Source organism: Pomacea canaliculata, linkage group LG3 (genome assembly GCF_003073045.1).
Source record: "Pomacea canaliculata isolate SZHN2017 linkage group LG3, ASM307304v1, whole genome shotgun sequence".
In the NCBI taxonomy this organism is placed as follows: Eukaryota; Metazoa; Mollusca; class Gastropoda; order Architaenioglossa; family Ampullariidae; genus Pomacea; species Pomacea canaliculata.
This window is the reverse complement of record NC_037592.1, coordinates 8,215,992-8,236,588: the sequence shown is the minus strand read 5'-3', so window position 1 is coordinate 8,236,588 and position 20,597 is coordinate 8,215,992. Positions and strand designations below refer to the sequence as shown.

Genomic DNA, 20,597 nt, shown 5'->3' with positions numbered 1-20,597 from the left:
TTGCCCAATAGCAGACCTGAATGTAAAGTGACCAGGTTAATACAGTCGCGAATGTCGTTTGGTTCGCATAATGTCTTTTTTATTTTAAGCTACTATTTATCTAAATATGCGAATCATTTTTGCTTGTATATTAATATTAATTTGTCACGTAACTTATTAAACTTTAACATCTATCTACAAATAATAAAATTTCAACGACCATATTTAATCCTTTGAGAGACTTTATCAGTTTCTGCATCAAAGCACAACAACCTGGAACTGATGCAGAGATGATTATGAATGATCGGGATAAGAAGCCTGGCAGGAACCATCGTTATTTGTAAAATGTCTCAGGTATCAAGCGGAGCGTTCAGTTTCTGTTCGAAAGGCTAAAGAACGTTCTTCTGTCGGGATTCGTTTGGTCACCCTGAGAAACCCAAAATATGATGTCTGAGAGTGATGTGCAGGTTCTGCTGTCTGGATCTGAACCTGATCTACAGTCTATGCTTACGCGCTTTAGTGTAGAGGTAAGAATCATCATCGAAGACACTGGCAACAATCGTCAATTTGCCGTTTGGTTGTTTTTACTTGCTTTGGAAAAGACGGAGTCAAAGATTAGATATTGCATTCTAAAGAAATCGTTCAGTTCTCAATATCTCAGTATTTGCTTTGTTTTGCGTTTTCTAGCAGACATCATTATAGATATGCTTTAGTCATTTACGAAGTCTGCTTTGGTACTAAATGCATTTTAAATTAAATTTACGAAAGTGCGTTTTCGTATTAATTAGAGGTATTTAGTAATGTCTAAATCTGTAATTAATGTCAGTCAAAGAGATTAACAGGTGTTACCAGAAACAATATACGTGCAAATATAGCACATAGTAAATGCCTTGTTTGAAAGGTGCATCGTTCAGACTGACATCATAAAACATCTGGTTACACAGATGTGCAATGTGGTAAAGAGGTCTACTTTTACCTGTTCTTTTTGCTTCAAGTAAAATTGAAGCTAGCTTAATTATTAGCTGTCATACTTTTGTAAATGGCATAATTGGTTTCTGTGTAATATCCTCTACTAAGTCATTGCAGCACAAAATCCTAACAGGTGTAAATAGAGAATATATTGTTAATGGAAATTCTCAGATTTGTCATAACTGATATATTTGCTCAGCTGTTTTTGTGCTGTTAGTAATGGCATTTTCATGTACATATTTTGCAATATGCCTTCTGGGCTTCACAAGTATCTTCCAATAGAAACTATTATAAATTAAATCCAACAATTAAAATAATCTATTTTTAATAAAAAGGATAAGCAAGACTGCCTTTATGGGATGTGTCTATTGTGGGTAGTGGGGGAGGACTTCTATAGTGTGCACATATGCACACATTCATACAATTGAATGAGCAGAAAAGAAAAGAGCACAGTTCATACAAGAAGTTCTTTGTTTTTGTTCTTTTGTACATCAGAATGACAAGGTATTCGCATTTCCAGACCTGAAACCTGATGTGAAAGAGGTATGTTTTGCAAATCTGGAAGTTATTTACTGAAAATCCAGTTAACATTTGTTTTTAATTTGTAAACTAGTGAATGCTTTTAGATTTTTTAATATGAAACAAAACAGTTTTACAACATGTCCAAAAAATACAGACATACATCAGCAGTTTATAAACAGTTGTCATGTATAAACTTGGACATTTTTCTGTCAATTTTGATTAATCAAATTACAATTACTTAAGGTAGTACAGTGATTGTGGCTCATAAAGAGCATTCTATTGTTTTCTACTAATAAAGTAATATTTTACTTTTTAGTAGCGAAGATAAACAAGAAAGTAAGCTGAAACATGTAATTCTCTGCTTGTAATACAGTACTTATAGTTGTGACACTTATTTTCAGAAATGTGTGAATGGATTATTGATGCGACTGGATCAGAATCTTTTGCCTGCCACCATAGTCAGCTGCCTGCAGGCTTTTCGCATCTTCACAAGGGAGAAAATGCACATGGAATCACTGGTTTCTGAACGTGCATTACGCCTTCTTATAAGATTAGCAGGAATTGAATACTACGCATCTGAACATGGCGACACTGTCACAATGCAGAATGGAAACCAGGATGGTAAGTGGTTTGTATTCTGTTTTTTCAGTAAAATATTGAGGACTGCTGCTATCTTAAAATGTTCATTGTCAAACTACCACATACTTCTTATTTCTAGGGAAATTAAAGAAGAAATCAGCACATGTAGGAGGCTTTAAATATGATTGTACTCTAACACCAGGTGTGAAAAAGAGATCTGAATTTGAAATGTGTTAAAATTTACAAAACTTTTTCCTGAGTGAACAAAATGCAGACTTGCAATTTGCTTGCATGTGTGTGTGTGTGACTGCATGTGAATGCTGTTCTTATTGTTCCCAAACTTTACGATTAGTTACATTTGGTTTGTTTCTTATTTCAGTGATGGTAGAAGCACAAAAGTGTCTTTGTAATCTCATCTTCAACTCTACAGTAGCACAGCAGTTCTGTTGGTAGGTTGCAGCATGTCTGTTCATAAATGCCCAATCCAGCAAATTTTTTTAAAAATGTTCCAGTCACTTTCATACAGCTTGCACTTTGAAAAATATAAACAAACCCAAAATGATGTAAAGTACTCTTGAATTAATAGAATTATGTGGTTCTTTTTTTTAAAGGTTTGCACATTTTTCTGTTGTAAAGTAATTGACAGAACTTTTCTTCTACAGCAAATGTGGCTGTGTTGAGGGTGTCGTACAGAGACTGAAGACTTACGGTGATCCAGACCTCAAATTTCAAATAAAGGTAACACACGAGGTCTTTATGTGTGTCAGGCTCTGTTTCCACCATTAACACCTCTCTTCTGTCTTTGGTACATCGGCATGTATACATGCATGCACATTAGTTTAGTTTATTCCTTGTTGCTCCTTTGAGGAGCATAGGGCAGCAACAACACCTCGCCAATGGAGCCCATTTTGGTCAGCCCCCTTCAGTTAGGCCCAGGTGGTTCCGATATCCTTTGCCTCTCTCTATACTTTTCTTTTCCAAGTCTGCTTCGTTGCATGCACATACTCATTCTCTTATTCACTCACATATATTTCTGTTAATGTCATATCCAGTCTTCTAAAAATGTATAGATGTTGATTAATCCACTTTTGTGTGCCTATGTAATCCCTACCTAACCAAAACTTTTGGGATCATCTAAGACCATTTAGCTAGTGAGGATATTGTGATTTCTGAATTGATTTATCATCCTTCATATCGGTGTCAGGTTTACTTATTGCAGGTTCATCCCTAGATTTTATCATTTTCATTATGTTGCAGTTTTTCGACATGAGAATTTTATTCCTTTTAACAGCTTTACCCACCTGTATGGAAATTAGGTATGTTTATTGGAACATTTTGTGTAAACATCAGTGAAAAAGAAGTGATGCAAGCTCTTTCTTACTTATTAGAAGCTATTTAAAGAAAATATTATTAGGATTTTTATAGCTGGTGAAAATATTTGGTGATACTCAACAGTTGAATGAGGTATTTTTACAAAAATGTAACAAAAAAAACAAACCACTTTAATGTGCAATTTCTCAATATGTCCGGCCATTGTCTCACATGAATTAAACCTACCACACCATCCACATCCCCCATTCCTAATATCAGTTCATTACAGGTAAAGGATGGGGGAGAGATTGCACTATCATTACAGGCAAAGGAGGGGCGATTGTACTATCATTTAAACAAGTTTACACTTTCATGTACTGGTTACAGACCGTATAAGTAGCATGAACTTGATGGTTTTATGCACTTCATGGAAATATCAGAAATGTACAGTTTTATAAACAGATTATAGTCATTATATGCAGTGCAAATTCTATTGATTCACATACTTGATGGAAGGTGCACAGTTTTATGTAATGCTTGCAGGCCACGTGTGCGGTATGAACTTCATGGGTTTACATATTTGATGGAAGTACTTGACCTCACTCTTCGTGGCTGCGAAGAAAGATCAATTGCACTATCTGATGAGGAGGTTGATCTGTGCAGCGAAATCCTAAAGATCCTTTTTAATATAACTGTAGCACTTGAAAAGAAGTCAGCAGATGAAGTAAGCATTGAAAATATTAATTGTAAACCTTTCTTTTCTTTTTATATATATTTATTATTGTATTATATATGCAGATTTCTCTTTTACCAATAAGCAAAATGAGCAATAGAGTTAGTCAAAGGGTTTTATGGTTGAATTTAACAGCATATTGTTGTAGCTTGTCTATAATTGTATATATAATTGATGTAAATGATGTAAATGCTTGAAACTGATGCAGGGTTCCCAGGTCCTTGCAAGGTCCTTTTAAGTCCTTTTATATTGAATTTTCGCCAAAAGGCCTTTTAAGTCCTTTTATTTGCCATGCGGTCCTTTCAAATTCTCACACAGGTCCTTACATTTTCTCTGTGACCCTTTTAAGTCCTTTTATCGATAAAATATTACAACAAATTTATTTCCGGAGTAGACTTTGGCGCAAAATACCGACGATTTTTCGCTGCATTGCTATTTTAATCACATGGACTACCCAGTCTCGCTCGCGGCGGGAACGTCCGTTTCGGCCTTTCGCGAGTTCACTCTCGTCGTGTCGACCACATTTCTTTGTCTGCTTAACAATTTGAAAGATGCCGGGAAGTGCTCTTTTCAGGAGAAGTGGCTAAAGGAAGATAAGTATAAAGATTGGTTAATAAAAGACTCGAGCAATAAACATTTGGCACGATGTGCTGCCTGCAAAATATCTCTGAATCTTTCATCAATGGGCGAAAGTGTTCTGAAACAGCACATGGTTACCGAAGACACCAAAGGCAAATAAAAGTATTTCTGAAAGATGCGCGCTTTTGTGTAACTGATTACTTTCGTCATCGAGAACATCCACAGCCCGCTCAAAATCAGACGGCACCGACCAGCTCTGCAAGTGTGTCAGTAAGTTGACAATTATTTATCTTTAGCGATTCATTTAGTTAACGATGTGGGTACTTAGAAAAACACATTAAATTAAAGCGTGCATAACATTTTGCGGTTTTTTTCCACTCTTTATTAAGCTATTCGTCTAATTTACGGTGAAGCCAATAGCTTAAAGATCAGTAAATAGCAAAGAATTATTTAAATTAAAAAGTTGAGATTTTCATTTTTCTCATGATTCGAACTACAAATAGAGTTTTATACAATCACGAATCTTACTACAGCTTGCTGCAGAAAATTGATTCTGAATTTTTGGCATCTGATCAGGAAAGATTAAAAAGAAAGTATAATTAATAATGTATGCTTATTATCCTATTTTACCAGCAAATACATTATTTTTGGATTTTTAAAATCAAACAATTTAACATTAAAGCTAAATCAGTTAGCTGAAAATAACTTTCATTTTCAACTATGCTGCCATCTTTATACTTTAACTTAGTTTAGTATTATTTATATTATCATGTCATTAATTATTGCTTTTTGAAACCTGTCTTTTATTCAGACAGAACATAATGTTTACAGACATAATGGTAACTTAAATGTTTTCTTTGAATAGGTTTCGTGATGAGCAATGAACGATTGAAGGCAGAGATCCTGTGGACTCTCAAGATTGTGGAATCACACTACAGTTTCAGATCTGCTGAAAAGTCTGCTGAACTGTTTCGACTTATGTTCCCAGACAGCCAAGTAGCTGCAGAAATTTAAGTGCGTCAAACAAAAGCCAGTTATCTAACTTCATTTGGGCTTGCTCCTCACTTTTCGAAATTGCTTCTGGACTGTGTAAATTCGTCGCCTGAGTATGTTCTTTTGTTTGATGAATCTTCTAACATAAGACTCAAACTAAACAGCTGGATTTCCATGTTCGTTACTGGAGTGACAATGCTGTAAGGACTCATTACCTGACCTCGGAATTTTTGGGTCATTCCGCGGCCATAGACTTCAACAAAAGTTCAGTAAGGTAATTAGCGAATCAAACTTCAAGCAAGCTAATTTACTTCAAATTTCTATGGATGGACCTTCTGTAAACCTAAACCTTCTTGAGAAAATTAATAACGACATGATTACCAATCACAATGTTGGTTTGTTAAATGTGGGCAGCTGTGGACTCCATGTTATGCACAATGCATTTAGGCGTGGGTGCGAGGCTTCTCAATGGGAGCTTGAGTCATTTCTTACATCTGCTTATATCTTGTTCAGAGACAGCCCAGCCAGAAGAGAAGATTATATAAAAGTAACTGGTTCCACATCTTTTCCAGCCAAGTTCTGTTCTCACCGATGGCTTGAAACAATTCTGTTTGCTGAAAAAGCAATTGTTATGCTTCCATACTTGGAAAAATTTGTCAAAGCTGCAATGGAGAAAAAATAACATTGCCAAAGAACAAATCTTTTGATATTGTAAAAGCTGGAGTCTTATCTACCCCTTTGCTTTCATGTCGTCTGGCTTTCTTTAGTTTAATTGCCAGTATACTTGAACCTTTTTGAGAAAATACCAAGCTGATCAGCCTCTTCTTCCTTTCCTTTGTTTAGACTTACATGACATTATGAAAAATCTGATGCACAAATTTATCAAGTCAAATGTACTTAATAAATGTGAAACTGCCCTCCAACTTGTGCAGGTTGATATATGCAACAGTTCTAACCATGTCAATCTGAGCATGATCGAACTTGGCTTCAGGGTTGATAGACTACTGGCTGTAGCTAAGAAACAGTCATCAGTAAACGATGGAACTCTCATGGCCTTCAGAGCTGAATGCAGAGATTTTTTGAAGCAGTTGTTCTAAAATTGCAGGATAAATCTCCACTGAAGTACACCCTAGTGAGAAACATAACTTTCTTAAACCAAAGACCATGGGGAAAAAGACAAATCAATACAAAAATGAAAAAGGTTTTGTTGTATTGCCAAGGTGTGAAAAGGTTTGATGATGTGACTTGTGACAAGGTATTGTCAGAGTTCCGTAATTTCTTGACAGTTCTGCAGGTGAGTGTGGTAGTAAGGCTTTTGACCCTATGACACAAAGACTGGATAGTTGGTTTTATGATGCCCTTGCTGGAAAAGCAGAGTTTCAGGTGTTGTGCGTCTGTTGTCAGACAGTTACTCCTACTCTCTCATGGTCAAGCTACAGTGGAAAGAGGATTTTCATTCAACAAAGAAACAGTAGCTGACAATCTTAGTCAGACTGCACTAAAAGCACGCAGAGTAATTCTTGATCATATTCACAGTGTGGGAGGGGTGGAAAATGTTGAGATCTCCAAACCACTGATGATATCCGCTTCTAGTGCCTATGGCAGGTATGAACGTTACCTCTCTGAGCAGAAGCAGCAGAAGGAAACAGAAGAAAAGCAGGTCCACAGAAAGAGATTAGGAGATGAGCTGGTAATACTCACAAAAAGGCTAAAGACCACAGTGCCGAAGAACGACACCTGCTGGAAACTGGCTGACAGACATAGTTTCCAGGCTGAAGAGCAAAAAAGTTTTTCACTTATTGAAAGATCTAACAACATGCGTTTGTTAGCCAAAGACAAGAAGAAGGAGATAACAAAGATTCAGTCAGACATTGATAGATTACAGGAAGAAATTAAAAGGTGTTGAATTGTGACATTCAGAATTAATGTTTATTTCAAGTTTAAATAAGCCTGCACAATTCTGTACATGTATGCTATGGAACATGTTAAAAAACCAGAACTATTTAGAGGAAATTAGGTTGTGTAAAGAAATTGTATTGTTTAGTATTGGTAAAGCTGTAGGGTGACAAAGAATTGAATTTCATCAATGAAACTTTTGCTTTATAGTAGATGGATTGCTTTGTCATTTTGTAATCTTAATCTTATGTGTATTAGTATATCATGCTGTTTATGTATATGTTTGCATGTGTTACATGTATGTGTAATAAGAATGCTTAAATAATATCTCAAGGTTAAAAATAAATGGGCTGTAATGCTTGACAGTTTCGACTCATTCCATCTTTGGTTTAGCATTAGGATCACACTCTTTTCATTCCTCATCTGATCCTCCAATCCTTGGCATTCCTTGTAGTCACAAGAAAATGTTTGGTCTACACATCTGTACAACACTAGTTGCCCTTCCGTATTCGCAAAAAACGCTCTTTTTTTCAAAAGTTCTTTAGAAACTTACTCTTTCTTGAACTTTGATCTTCTAGTATACTGTGCATAGCTCTATTCTATCTCTCTCTTCCCATTAGAGTGTGTGTGCGAGAGAGAGACACGTGAACTGACTTTTGTATTACACCAAAGAATGGCTTTCAGGTTTTGCAATTATTATTACTTAGATTTCTAGAAAACTTGGAACATTAACGGTGTATGTTATCAGCGCGCTAAGGACACTTTTTAAGTTATCTAATCTAAATATGGCAGACAGGCATCAAAATTAACTCTTTGATTATTTATTACTAGAAATACATGTATTTGAGAACATAGAGAAGACCACAGATTCATAAATAATACATCTTTCCGACCACACAAGAGAAAAACTTAAGCATTGATGACTGTCACTTAGGTCCTTTCGAATGCATGAAAGGTCCTTTTAAGGTCCTTTTTTGGCACCATCCCTGATCCCTGGGAACCCTGTGATGGATGTTCTGCAAATTTGCACTTTTTACAGAAACTCTAAAAGTTCCCACACCTTAATTCAAGCCATCTTTTGATGTTGTTTGTAATAAGCTTTTCTGACTAAATACCTGAGATCAAGATTTGCTTTCCCATGATGCGTATATATTTCAGGAAGAGGATGCACATTTTATGCGTCTTGTCAGCATCCTTCGGGATCTCCTTCTCTGTAGGACAGCTACCAAAGAGAAGAAGTATGAAATCAGAAGGTGAGATAGTCGACACTTTCTTCCCACTAGAAAATGTACAGGTGTCGAAAATGTAATAAAAAGAAAAAAAAAATAAAAACAAAATAGCAGTAGAGGAGGAAATAGAACATCTGTTTATAGAATTCATCACAGATTTCTAAGAAATAAAGGCTTACAAAATATATGAAATATTTATTTTGCAATATTTCAAACCTTTCTTTTTCATTTTATTTAAAATTAAAATGTACAGTTAACAGTGTAATATCATTTTTCACTTCTATTACATAACTGTTTGAGCATAGTGGAGAGATTCAATCACATTCTGCTAAGACTATGAGACTAGAAGGATTATTCTTGCAATTAAAGGAAACATTTTATACATCAATAATTTCAAAATTCTAACACAGCTTTGTTTATCTGCTTGCACAGTCACACTGTGAACCTGCTCATCAATATTCCAACAGACTTTTATGAAGAACTTCTAACTCCTCTTAATGAAAGTGATGTGCATGGTATTGAGAACAAGGACATTGAGTATGATGGCAAGAATATGGAGGCTATTATATCCTTGCTGGATTTTCTGCAATATCGCCTGGAAACCGTAAGTTACAATTTTTTAACAAGCCCTTTGGACATATTTCAAGGATGGCTGATTTAGTGGCGTAACAAGGGTAGAGGGGATAATTTGAAAGATACTTTCCAGCATCTTAGCAGACCACATCAGAGAGGATGCTTACATTACCTTTCATGCTCTCTGACAAAGTTCAATTCTAGGAATTCACACCCCTATGATGCAGTGAATTCCCTCTCACATCAACCTGTGCCAGAGCTCGGATAATGTGCAGAGGCACAAACAAAGCATCTTGGGAGGCAAGTGTGACTGTGCACTTGCCATCAGTGCAACTATTCTGGCTGCCAATATAGACTGCTAAAAGCAGAGCATAGAAATACCACAAGCGAATGGCACTAAACTAAAGCATTAGCTTTCAAACCTTATACCTGAACGCTAGCCAGCTGAGTATCAGTCTGACACAGTGTATTCCGCAAGTTGAACACTGAATTTTATGATCCAGTTCTAGATGTAAAGTTTTTCAAATATTTTCAATATTTTACAAATTTATCCAAAATTCTAAGTATTATTAAATTGACAGCCATGTAAACATAAACATGCATGGATTATACATCATGATAAGTTTGTACATCAGCTATTAAATGATAGTTTGCATTTATTTGGGAAAGAAATCCCACTTTCATTCATCTGATTATTTGCTACTGCATACATTTATTTTACATAGTTTTGCCTAATAGCATGTGGAGGTCATACAGTGCTCAGGAATGGTGTTTTTTGCAGATATTTCATGGTTTTTGTCACTTGGCTTATGAAGATTAACATCGGAAACCTAAAACAATATATGAATTATATATAATTTTCTTCTTTTATTTACAGTATGAGGAAATATCGTATAATTATGGCACCGTGCAGATTCTTTGGCTGCTTGTTCAGTTGTTGTTTGTTGAAAGTTTCAGGACATTTTTAAAAAATACTTTTTCTTTATATGTTGGTTTGTTTAATATATAATTGTTACACATTCTACGTTTTTGGTTTTCTGTCTTTAGTCTAAGAAAAGTGTGAAAGAAAACCTGACACCCATTCTGCATTGTCTGGTAGAGGCCAGTCGGCACAACTGCTCCATTCGCAAATTTTGCAGAATCAAGGTTTGCCTCACTTAAACTCCATCATTGGAACTTGAAAAATCAGTCATTTTATAGATAGTTCTATTTAACTTGGTGCTGCTGACTAGTCTATGTTTTTCTGTTTTTTTCATCTGCTTCAGTATTTAAACCAAAGGAGTGTTATGTGGGCTTGATGATGTCAGTAATCTTACAATAATTTTCTTTTGCTGTGTTGTCTTTAGGTGTTGCCTCCTCTGAGAAGTGAGGTGTGCATGCTCCCAGAAGAAGGAACAACACTTCGTAATAGGTGAATTTTTCAGTTTTTATCTAGACCTTTTTTTTATACTTCTCAGACATATAATGTCCACTGATATTAATGTCTAATCTTGGTACTTAGAAGTTTGGCCTCATGTCTTTTATCTAGAACCATTGCTAGAGATAAATTTGCTGTGATAAGAAGGTACATTTACCATTAATTTATTGTTTTAATACTCATATTCTTGCAGATTATGTAAACTGCTGACTTCCCCTATAACAGAGGTCAAGGATTTGGCTGCTCACTTCTTGTTTGTTTTGTGCAAAGAAAACGGTTAGTGGATCTTCTCAGACTTGTCATTGCTTATAGCCCAAGTTTTGTATAAGTAGGAGAATGGATCACAAGTTTTTCAGGCATAAAGATTATTATTTGTTCATTAATGAAAATTGTTTTTGATATTTTGTCCCTCACTTTATGCTGCTTGTTGTTCTGACAATTTTATTTAGAATTGATATTCATGCCGATGTAGTAGCAAACTGTGGAAACAGTGCAGCTTAAATAAAAATATTTGTGCAACAGAGCCAGGTTATTTAAAATAAGTTTAGTCTTACCTTATCATCAGCTGTAAAACAAGAAAAGACTTGTAAATCCTGGTTCATATACTTTCATTTTACTAATCCAATATTTATCCTTATTATGTGACTGAGATATTGTAAAAATTCATTTTCTAGTCTCACGGATGATTAAGTACACAGGATATGGTAACTGCTCTGGACTATTGGCTCAGCTGGGACTGCTTCGGCTGAATGAGTCTTATAACAAAGGGGAGTACTCCAGTGACTCTGAAGACTCAGACACGGAAGAATACACAGAGCTGAAAGACAAGTAAGTATCAATATTAATGGCTGTTGTACAACTGGAATCAATGGATTTTACATCTACACCTTAACAATTTCATTCGAAAATATCAAAGTTATTTGTGTTGTAAATTGTGGGTTGCTGGTGTATGTATAGTTTAAGATGATTTTTCTTATTTCTCTACTTTTCAAAGGGTAAACCCTGTCACTGGGCGATGGGAAGAAGATAAACCCAATCCTTTGGAGGGTATGTCTGAGGAGCAGAAGGAGTATGAAGCAGAACAGCTCCTGCAGACAATGGACAAGCTGCAGAAGTGAGTCAAGTCTACATCATCTGAAATGCTCTTAAAATTGTACCTTTTATGTTTAAATCCATTTAGCAGTTCAACACTGGATATATGCTGGAATGTAGCTGAAACAAAGTGATGAAAAAGTATATTGTTTCTTTATGTCTGATGCAGGTGAAACCCTGAAAGAAAAAAATAGAGGACTTTCTATTTCTGATCATTTTAAGGGTTTTTCCCCCCCTTTTTAAGATTCCCTTTTGCAAAACAATTTGTGGTAGAACAACAGGTCCAAGCAGTTAAAATGTCTTAGCTGTTTTGCACACTCATTAGTTAAAGTTAAAAATAAAGATGATTTTGGATTGCCTTATCAGATCATTTTGTTCTCTTCTCAGACAAGGTATTATCCAACCTTGCTTTATCAGATGTATTATTATGTTCTCTCTTCAGATGAGGTATTATCAGATATGGTATCATTTTATTCTCTTCTCAGACAAGGTATTATCCAACCTTGCCGTGTTGGCGAAGATGGGAAGCCACATCCAGTTGAGCATGTTCTGGAACTGCTTGGCTCCCCAGCCACGGAGCCCTCATGCACACATGATTCAGATTCCAACTAGACAAAGTTGTGCTCGCAGTCTGTACACTGTTGTCTTGCTTGGTCCACTCTTCTATGTCTCCGCTTTGCAGAACTTGCTTTGGCCTACGAAAAAAGGCTGTTGGGGCGGGGGGGAGGGAGGCAGAACTGAGAGGTGGTACTCTGCTCAACTAACAAGTTTGATGGGGTATTTGCATTACAAGCATACAGTGTATTCCATACATCAGTACAGTTATGTGTTTCATGCTTGAGTGCTTGCCTTGCAAGGCTTATCAGACAGTTGTTTGAGAGGAAGACTCCCTGTAGTAAGATTCTGAAATATTTTGTTCTTGTTCAAGGTGAACCATTAAACAGAGGAAAGAGATTGTCTGCTGAGACAAAGACAGGACAGGGATGTTTTCAGGGTATAAAGTACCTGACATTTCAAGCATATCTTGCACGAGTCTGACATTACTTGAGTGGGTGACACTTACAACCCATGCAGCCACAATGTTCACACATATTTTATTTTGTAAATTCTCCCTGTTCATTTCATCTCTTTGCCGCTTTAAAATCTGCATTATCCAAAACACATTCATTATAGTGGTTTTCTTATAAATGTCCATATAATCTGCATTAATGATATTTGAAAACACTAGCTCCTTTACAAAAAAATATATATTTGTTTCTGCTTGAAGAAGATAATTAGAAGATGATTAACACCATCCTGTTACTTCAAAAGAATGCAAATCATGAGGCATGAGAACATTTTTGTGCTAAAATGTTTTGTTTGCTTAATGGCAGTCACTATTAGTTCCATTGACTGCCCCCACACAGCATACTGTGCGATTTCAATCTTGATCTGTTATTTTTTGGAATGTATGTCAGTGTTTAAGACTTATAAATAAGTGAACTATTCTGGTAAAATTAGCAGGGTTTTTTAATTTATATATATTTTTTTTTTTTGCAAATGCAGAGAGATAGCTGTACCATGTAACATTAACAAGTTTCATTTCGTCAGTCTAAGAAAAATTCTCAAGCATTGATAGAATTTGAGTAATGAAATAAGGAAGGAATGATGGGGGATGCTTTCAGATCTTACTTTTCTGGTCTTAGGAAAGAGAAAGCAGCACTACCATTTCATTATTGGAAGGCATAACTCTTTTTCTAATGACACTGCTACTATTTTATTTTTTTTGACACAAGAACATCAGTCTTACACACTTTAGCAGCTCACTTCTCAGGACTAGGCACTTCAGCACTGGCATATAGGAAGAGCACTAGGGGAAAATAATGCCTCGGAAATCTGCATGGAAAACAGTTTTAATGATCAGCACATTTAATGTCAACATTACCTTTAGACTTGTTTTTCCTGGTTTGTTTGTTTAGTTGTTTTTTGTTTTGGGGTAATGTTTTTGGGGGTAATGGTATATATAAAAATAGTAAACTCTCAGGCTATATAACTTTAAACACTTTCAAAGTCCATAGTGTTTCATTCTAACACAGTGGTATGTGTACAAGAGGTTTGGCTAGGCTGCCTCTGTTCCCACTTGGTCTGCCTTCTATTTGCCAGAAGCTGGGGGGTGGGGAGGAGAAGAGATTGAAGCAGGCTATATGTTCTTATTTACATGTGACTGTAAAGAAACCAAGACAATTGGTTAAGTACAGGGTTTTGTCTTCATCTTTAGTGATACTGTTAGTACTGAAATGTCTTTAAAAGGATGCTACTAGTTTATAAATGTTTCCCAGTGTATGATCAAAGATGGTACACATCTCCCGGCTTTTCATGTTTTTTTTAATTCAAGGAGAAGACTATGTACTTGTCCATTTGTTAATTGTGCATTGCTGATACTTATTACTTGTTTTGTTGTTGATTGTTATTAAGGATGGCACATAGAATCCTGCATAGTTTTTAAGGTATTCTTTTATTCACAAGGTTTCCGTGGGAAGTGATGAATACAACACAGATTTCACCATATACTGTTTTATATGTATAGTGTTAATATCCCTTATACACATTTTTTAAACTGCAGATAATTACTAGGGGAAATTATTTCTTGGAGATTTTTTATGTTAGGCGACTTGCAGTTAGGGTACATGATTGGTTTTAGTTTTTTTCCCCCCCTCCTCCACAAACCTTTTGCTTTGAACTATTACCATGTGAATTCTGATTGACTCCATAGCTTTTGAAGTAGCATTGCAGCAGTTTCAGTTTCTATCAATCTGTATTTATCCTTCTGTTTGTAAATCCGACACACACTTGAAACATAGATAAGGTGGAATAAGAACAAAGAATTACATATTTATTTTTTATGTCACTTATTTCTTAAACGTTTTAATGTCATCTATTTTGCTTCAAATGTTTGTGAAGGAAAGTAAGTTTACTCTGGTGACATAAAGGTTATACCAAAATGTTTACATGTACACCCCTTGTCAAGTGGCTCCACTCTTGTTATTTTGTCAATGAGAAATGGTGAGACAATTTATCCTTCATGTGGGAACATGAAAGATCCACTAATTTTAACGTATCATTATTATTGAGAATTCTTAATTTTTTTAACATTTTATAATGAAAGATTCATGAAGTTTGCAAGTTTTCTAATGAACGACAGCAAGACAAAGCAGGTTAGACACACTGCTTGCTTAATTATTAAATGGATAGGATACCAATTACCACACATATTAAATGTAACTATAAATGATGTGCAGTCATTTTGCCCCTGCTTCTCTTTATTCAGTGCAAAAAGTTATTTATGTACAGTCTATGTACAGTCTATAAAGTTAAGAAATTGTGCACATTAGCTTATTGTGTAATGTGTGTAATGTCAAGGCTGTACTTGTGAACCCAAGTACTACTGTCTGCTTTGCATTTGCAATTTATTTTTCCTTTTCTGACTTTTTTAAAAGGAAAAGGGTTTTGTTGTTTTGGATCTGAAACATTTTTCGCTTTTATCATAGCTTGAACAATGCTATAATATTGTTATGAGTTATTTCACAAAGTGAAATCATGTGCCCATTATAGCATGCTAAAAACAAATTTATGGTGGTTTTTCCCCCATTCACAAATGAGTGCCAGAGCAGTAAAAATATCTGAAATTTAATATTTAAACAGCTTCACTCTTAACACCAGCCATCACAAAATGCCTCAACCTCTGAAGAACAAAGAATGGTTGTTATTGACAAAAGGAGCTTATATATGGCACACTTGATTATCTAGTTTATGGCAGCATCTGAGGGACAAAAGTGGATGTTATCCCAGGTAATCCAATGTGTTGGACATAAGATTTATTCTTCAGCATTGTGTTCTTTTGATCCGTTCTTATTATAGCTGCAGTGAATGTGCCTTGTTGACTATTTGGCTTTTACATGGGATCAGCTTTGGGCCTGAATTTGCACAAGGTAATGAGCCTGATAGATTTATTAGTGCACTAAGCAATGCAAAAGGTCCCATCTCTCCTTTTCAACTCTTCGTCAGTCAGAGAATGCTGTAAAGTTTTGTTTCCCTGACCTTAGAATTTACTATTACATTTATTTGAGGAAACAGTAGAACACAAGGAGATTGGAAATGGTTGTGTTTTTTTCTGTTTCATTCTAATATGGGTAAGGAAAAAGACTAGTATTTGTTCCATAAATTGTTGTAATTAACTTTTTTCTTCATTGCTTGGTTGTTACTTTCTTTTTTTGTGGATGGAAATGCTTGGGGTGGGTGGGAGGGTGTTGGTGTTATTGGTAAGTCATCTTTTTATATTTCAATCATTGTTCAGTCTTCTGCTGAAGTCCAGTGACTTAAATGTTCAGATCAGATGTTTATTGTTGGCATAATAGCACAAATTAAATTTTCAGAAAGAAGGATGTTACTCCTTTGATGATAGGAGGAGCATACTAGGGGCTATTCCATGTGGTAGTGTTTTTTATTTTTTTTTTTATTATTTATTTATTTTTATTTTTTTTTTTTTTTGTAATCTATGAGTTTTGTTGTTTTGGTTTTGGTGGTTTTTTGGGGTTTTTTTTGGTGGGGGGGGGGTTGCTTTAACGCTCTTTCTTTTTTAACTCATTTTTCCATCAGTTTTTTATTTCTTTAAAAAAAAAAATTCATTACTTACCCAGGTTTAAGTCATTTAAGCATTGTAGGAAGTATTAGTTTGTGTATAACGTTTCAAATTTCAAGCAGTGCATGAGTTTTGTGACATTAACGTATTTGTTGGGTATTGCTCAATTTTAAATTATTGCATGCCCTTTGCCCGCAAAGCGTATTGGTGTGTTGTTTGTACATATATGATGGTAGTGGAATACAGGAGCTGTACGGTGAAAAGGTTGGCTGCTTACAACATGGACAAAATCTTGCCAAATATAATATCTCTTGTAGACTGTTGTTTTTTGCTTGAAGCTTGAAAATTTTCTGCTGTAATCTTATTTGCTGTGTTTGAAGATAATGTAAATTTTGTCACAACCACTTAATTAAACACTTTATCATTCATTTCACCTACTCATCGAGCTCTAACACATGGCATGTTCAAAGCCTTAACCTTAACCCTAAACTCTAACCTCCCAACTCAAATCCAGACCTCCGCCCATCATGTTCTCGTTGCATGCAAGTACATGTTCACACATACACACGCAAAACAAAGTGTATATTTTATTTATTGTGCAATAGAACTGATGACCTGTGTGAAGGTCATGACACTTTGTGCAGCATATTATAGTAATAGGACTGCCTTTATTCTGTGGTAATTTGTTTATTCATCTTCATCAACAAAACATGCAGCATCACCCAAAGAGAGAAATGTCTAACCAAAGAAATTAAAAGATTGCAATCCAGTAGAGATTGACACCAAGCACTGATATTAGACATGAGCTCCTATTTTTAGTTGTCTAACAGAATTTTCAGATGTCACACCAACCTGTGCAGGGTCTCCACATGCTCCAGCAGCCTGGGATGACTGCTGTTTACATGTCATAATTTATACAGTGTCAAAACAAGAATTTTTTTAAGCGCTGACAGCAAATCCATGTCTCCCTTTTCAGTGTTTGCACACTCGCTGTTTGTTTTCAGATTCATTGCTGGATTTATTAGGATTGCTGTAAGTTATGTGTCCCCACATTGTTCATTGTGCTGCCATTCTTTATTGAACTTTGATTTGTCTTTTTTTTTTTTTTTAGCTTACATATTTGCAGAGGTTTATCTTTCACCATGTGGTGTCTCTCTGGTTTTATTGTTTTGTTTTTGTTTGTTTTAAAAGTGGCTGACTCTTGAGTAGGGTCAGCATTTGATGCATATCATTTAGCATTTCAAACATCAGATTGTTTAAATTTATTCCTCACAGCAGGTTAGGAAGCTGAGAATTTGGAAGAATGCATACAACATGTTAATAGGATATGACATAATCTTAGCAAGAGTCATGAAAGTTATAATTTCAGGTTCATAAAACAAATGCATGTGCACACTCAGACACAAAACAGACATGCAGAGAGTAGGTTAATGATCATGTGTAAAGAGCAAATATGTATATTTTATATCAATATATATATGTAGGCATGAAATAATGTTTGCTTAACACGCTCTGTGCTGTTGCTCTGAAAATAGGCCGCATTAACCATTTCATCATTTTCCTAGTAGCTCAAAAGAGGGGTTGTTTTCAGACGTCAAAGGTGCAATTACCCCACAATAACACATAATCATCCCACCTCCAACCTCTAGGTAGGAAATTAAAGTTTGCATTTTTTTTCTGGCAGCATAATGGACTGTACTCGGTATTTTATACGAGTGAGTTGTACACACAAACATTTATAGTACAGTTAGAATTGTTGTGAGCATTCCCAATAACGTCTAGGGAATTTATCACAGGCAGTCAGCAATCAAAAACTAATATCAACTACAAAACTTCATGATAAATTGAGTGAGTTTTGCATTATTTTTCATATCATGCTTCTCCTGTATCAAAAGTGTTTTTTTTTTTAAAACTTGTATGGTCCTCAGAATGATTTATGTGAATAGTAACTTAAACTGGTATGTTCCACACTTCCAGAAACTGTAGTGTTTGGAGCATACTTTGGTTGCTGTTTTTCCTTTCTATTCCTCTTTCTCTCACATTTTCCCCTTATTTTTTTCTTGCTGTGCTTTAATGGAGTGTCCTTGAGTGTACCAAAAAACTGTGATTGACACAGGTAGGTATGCTTGAATATTAGACCCAGTTCAAGCATAGAAGGCAAATATTTACAATACGGCATAGTACAGAGGATGCCTTTGAGGTCACCCCTCAAAATGTTGAAATGTGGTCATTGTTGTGATGAACTCTGGGACCAGTTCCTGGTAGTGCTAGGGTCCTGCATTGAAAACAAACTTATTGCTAATGACATTGAAATGTTTTGGAGTCTCTTTTTTTTAAATAAAGCAAAGTTGGAGATGCACCTGATGCTTTGTTTTTAATAGGTTGCAAGCAAAGCTGCAACTAGTGTCCCCTAGTTTTGTAATGTTTGATAAACTGTTATGAAACATTTATTCCAAATTTGTTACAAAGCTTCAAATAAGGTTCTCTGACTAGGATTAGTGTTACATGCGCTGGAAAGGTGGATCGAAGAGAAAGCAATATACCAGCATATTGTATTTTTTGTACAGTAACGTTTGTATAACTCAAGCTGTTTTGTATGTGCATGTTGTGATTACTGAAATTTTGTGCTACCAATAACAATGTGCATATTTATGTGTTGGCGTTTTCTTTTCAGTGTGCAAGAGGTAACCTGTGAAAAATAGCAGTCTCAAGTGAAAGAAATTAAAAGATATACATATAGAAGAAGTACTTAAGTGCTATAATTTAACTCATTCGATACGAATAGATTTATGCAATTGACCTGTAGCTATAAAATACTGCCACATTGCTGGTGCCAGCTGTATAGGAAGTGTTAAAATATAACAAGTCTGGGAATGTGTCTTACTCATCACTACCTTAAAAACAAGACTGCCGCATTATAGACAATTTATTGAAATTGTTAGTGTTTGATTTCCAGTGATGTGGAAGTGCAGTATTATGAGCTGTGTTTGTAACATATGCACAGAAAATTGTTTATGAATCAAATTTTGGGTGTTTTTTTTTTTTATGAAGTACCAATGAAAAAATACGGACAGTCTGTACAATCATGTTTGTAGTAACCGCAGCTTTTAATTATTGTAGCTGCTGTAAAAAGGTTCTGCTTTAGATTTGTGTGAAAACTTGCTAAATTACCAAAATGCTAAAAACATCTGCAGCACCAAGGTGAATGTGCAAGCACCGGTTTTACAGACAAGATGAAGCTGCATCCTTTCAGCCCATCAGACCAAACCCATCATAGGCCAAACTTAACAACATCTTTTTATCATTAGCAGAAGGTCAAGATCATGAATGGAGAACCGGAATTCAACAGGGCTAGTCAGAACTAGAGCAAGGGAAGGAACTGGGGATGGCATTATCTTCATCCTTGAAAAAAGCAGTCTTAACACCATTGCCTTCAGAACCTCCACACTGGCCTCGGATGGTGCATTGATGTCTGCACAGATATTTACCAGAGTATTCAGTAAGAAAGCTCTTCAAACATTTTATATATTTATTATAAAATTTTTAAATAAAACTACATAAATTATATATGTATACTTAATCTAATGTTGCCAGTTACTCGAAAATTTTGTTCAAAAGCTATAAATATTTTTTATCATGTATTTAAGAAAATACATAATGGTCTCATCTATGCTGTTATTGTTCCAAAAACTATTAACAAGACTTTTATATAATGTTTTTTTAAGGAAAATCATTTATAAATAAATAATTAGTTTTAAAAATTTTAGGAGGTCAATAGTAGAGCAGGGGATCGAGACAGTCCGTAATTTTTGGTTGTCCTGCTACGTATGTTGTTCCGGCTTCCAAAGGGTCATGTATTAGGGATTGAAGTTGTCCTTCATATATGGACAACTTATGACCTTTCTGATATCTTCATCAACTAAATTTATCTAGCCTAATTTCCACCAACTACTTTAGATAAGGAAACGAGAATGGTATGACACTGCAAGATCTATAGTCAATATATTTTTCAATGTTTCCCACCGTCCAGTCACAGAATATAACTCACTGCAGGTATTGAAAGAGACAGTTGTAATATTAAGATTTCTGAGTTTTCACTAAACTTTA

The 20,597-nt window shown here is 35.3% G+C and overlaps 1 protein-coding gene across 1 annotated transcript; it reads left to right on the top strand.

Moving 5' to 3' along the window:
* The first annotated feature begins 60 nt into the window (after positions 1–60).
* Positions 61–16,135, top strand: LOC112558488 (synembryn-A-like). The gene is made up of 15 exons (XM_025228950.1): positions 61–506; positions 1,444–1,491; positions 1,872–2,091; positions 2,429–2,498; positions 2,712–2,787; positions 3,307–3,365; positions 3,904–4,084; positions 8,720–8,814; positions 9,223–9,394; positions 10,411–10,509; positions 10,710–10,774; positions 10,974–11,056; positions 11,455–11,608; positions 11,775–11,894; positions 12,358–16,135. The coding sequence occupies exons 1-15, from the start codon at positions 423–425 to the stop codon at positions 12,482–12,484; spliced, it is 1,653 nt and encodes a 550-aa protein (XP_025084735.1). The 5' UTR covers positions 61–422; the 3' UTR covers positions 12,485–16,135.
* Positions 16,136–20,597: the final 4,462 nt, after the last annotated feature.

Coding starts and splice junctions, on each gene's coding strand:
- LOC112558488 (XM_025228950.1), top strand. CDS start 423: ATGATGTCTGAGAGTGATGTGCAGGTTCTGCTGTCTGGATCTGAACCT. Junction 2,499..2,711: donor GTAGCACAGCAGTTCTGTTG/GTAGGTTGCAGC, acceptor TTTCTTCTACAG/CAAATGTGGCTGTGTTGAGG. Junction 2,788..3,306: donor ACCTCAAATTTCAAATAAAG/GTAACACACGAG, acceptor ATTATGTTGCAG/TTTTTCGACATGAGAATTTT.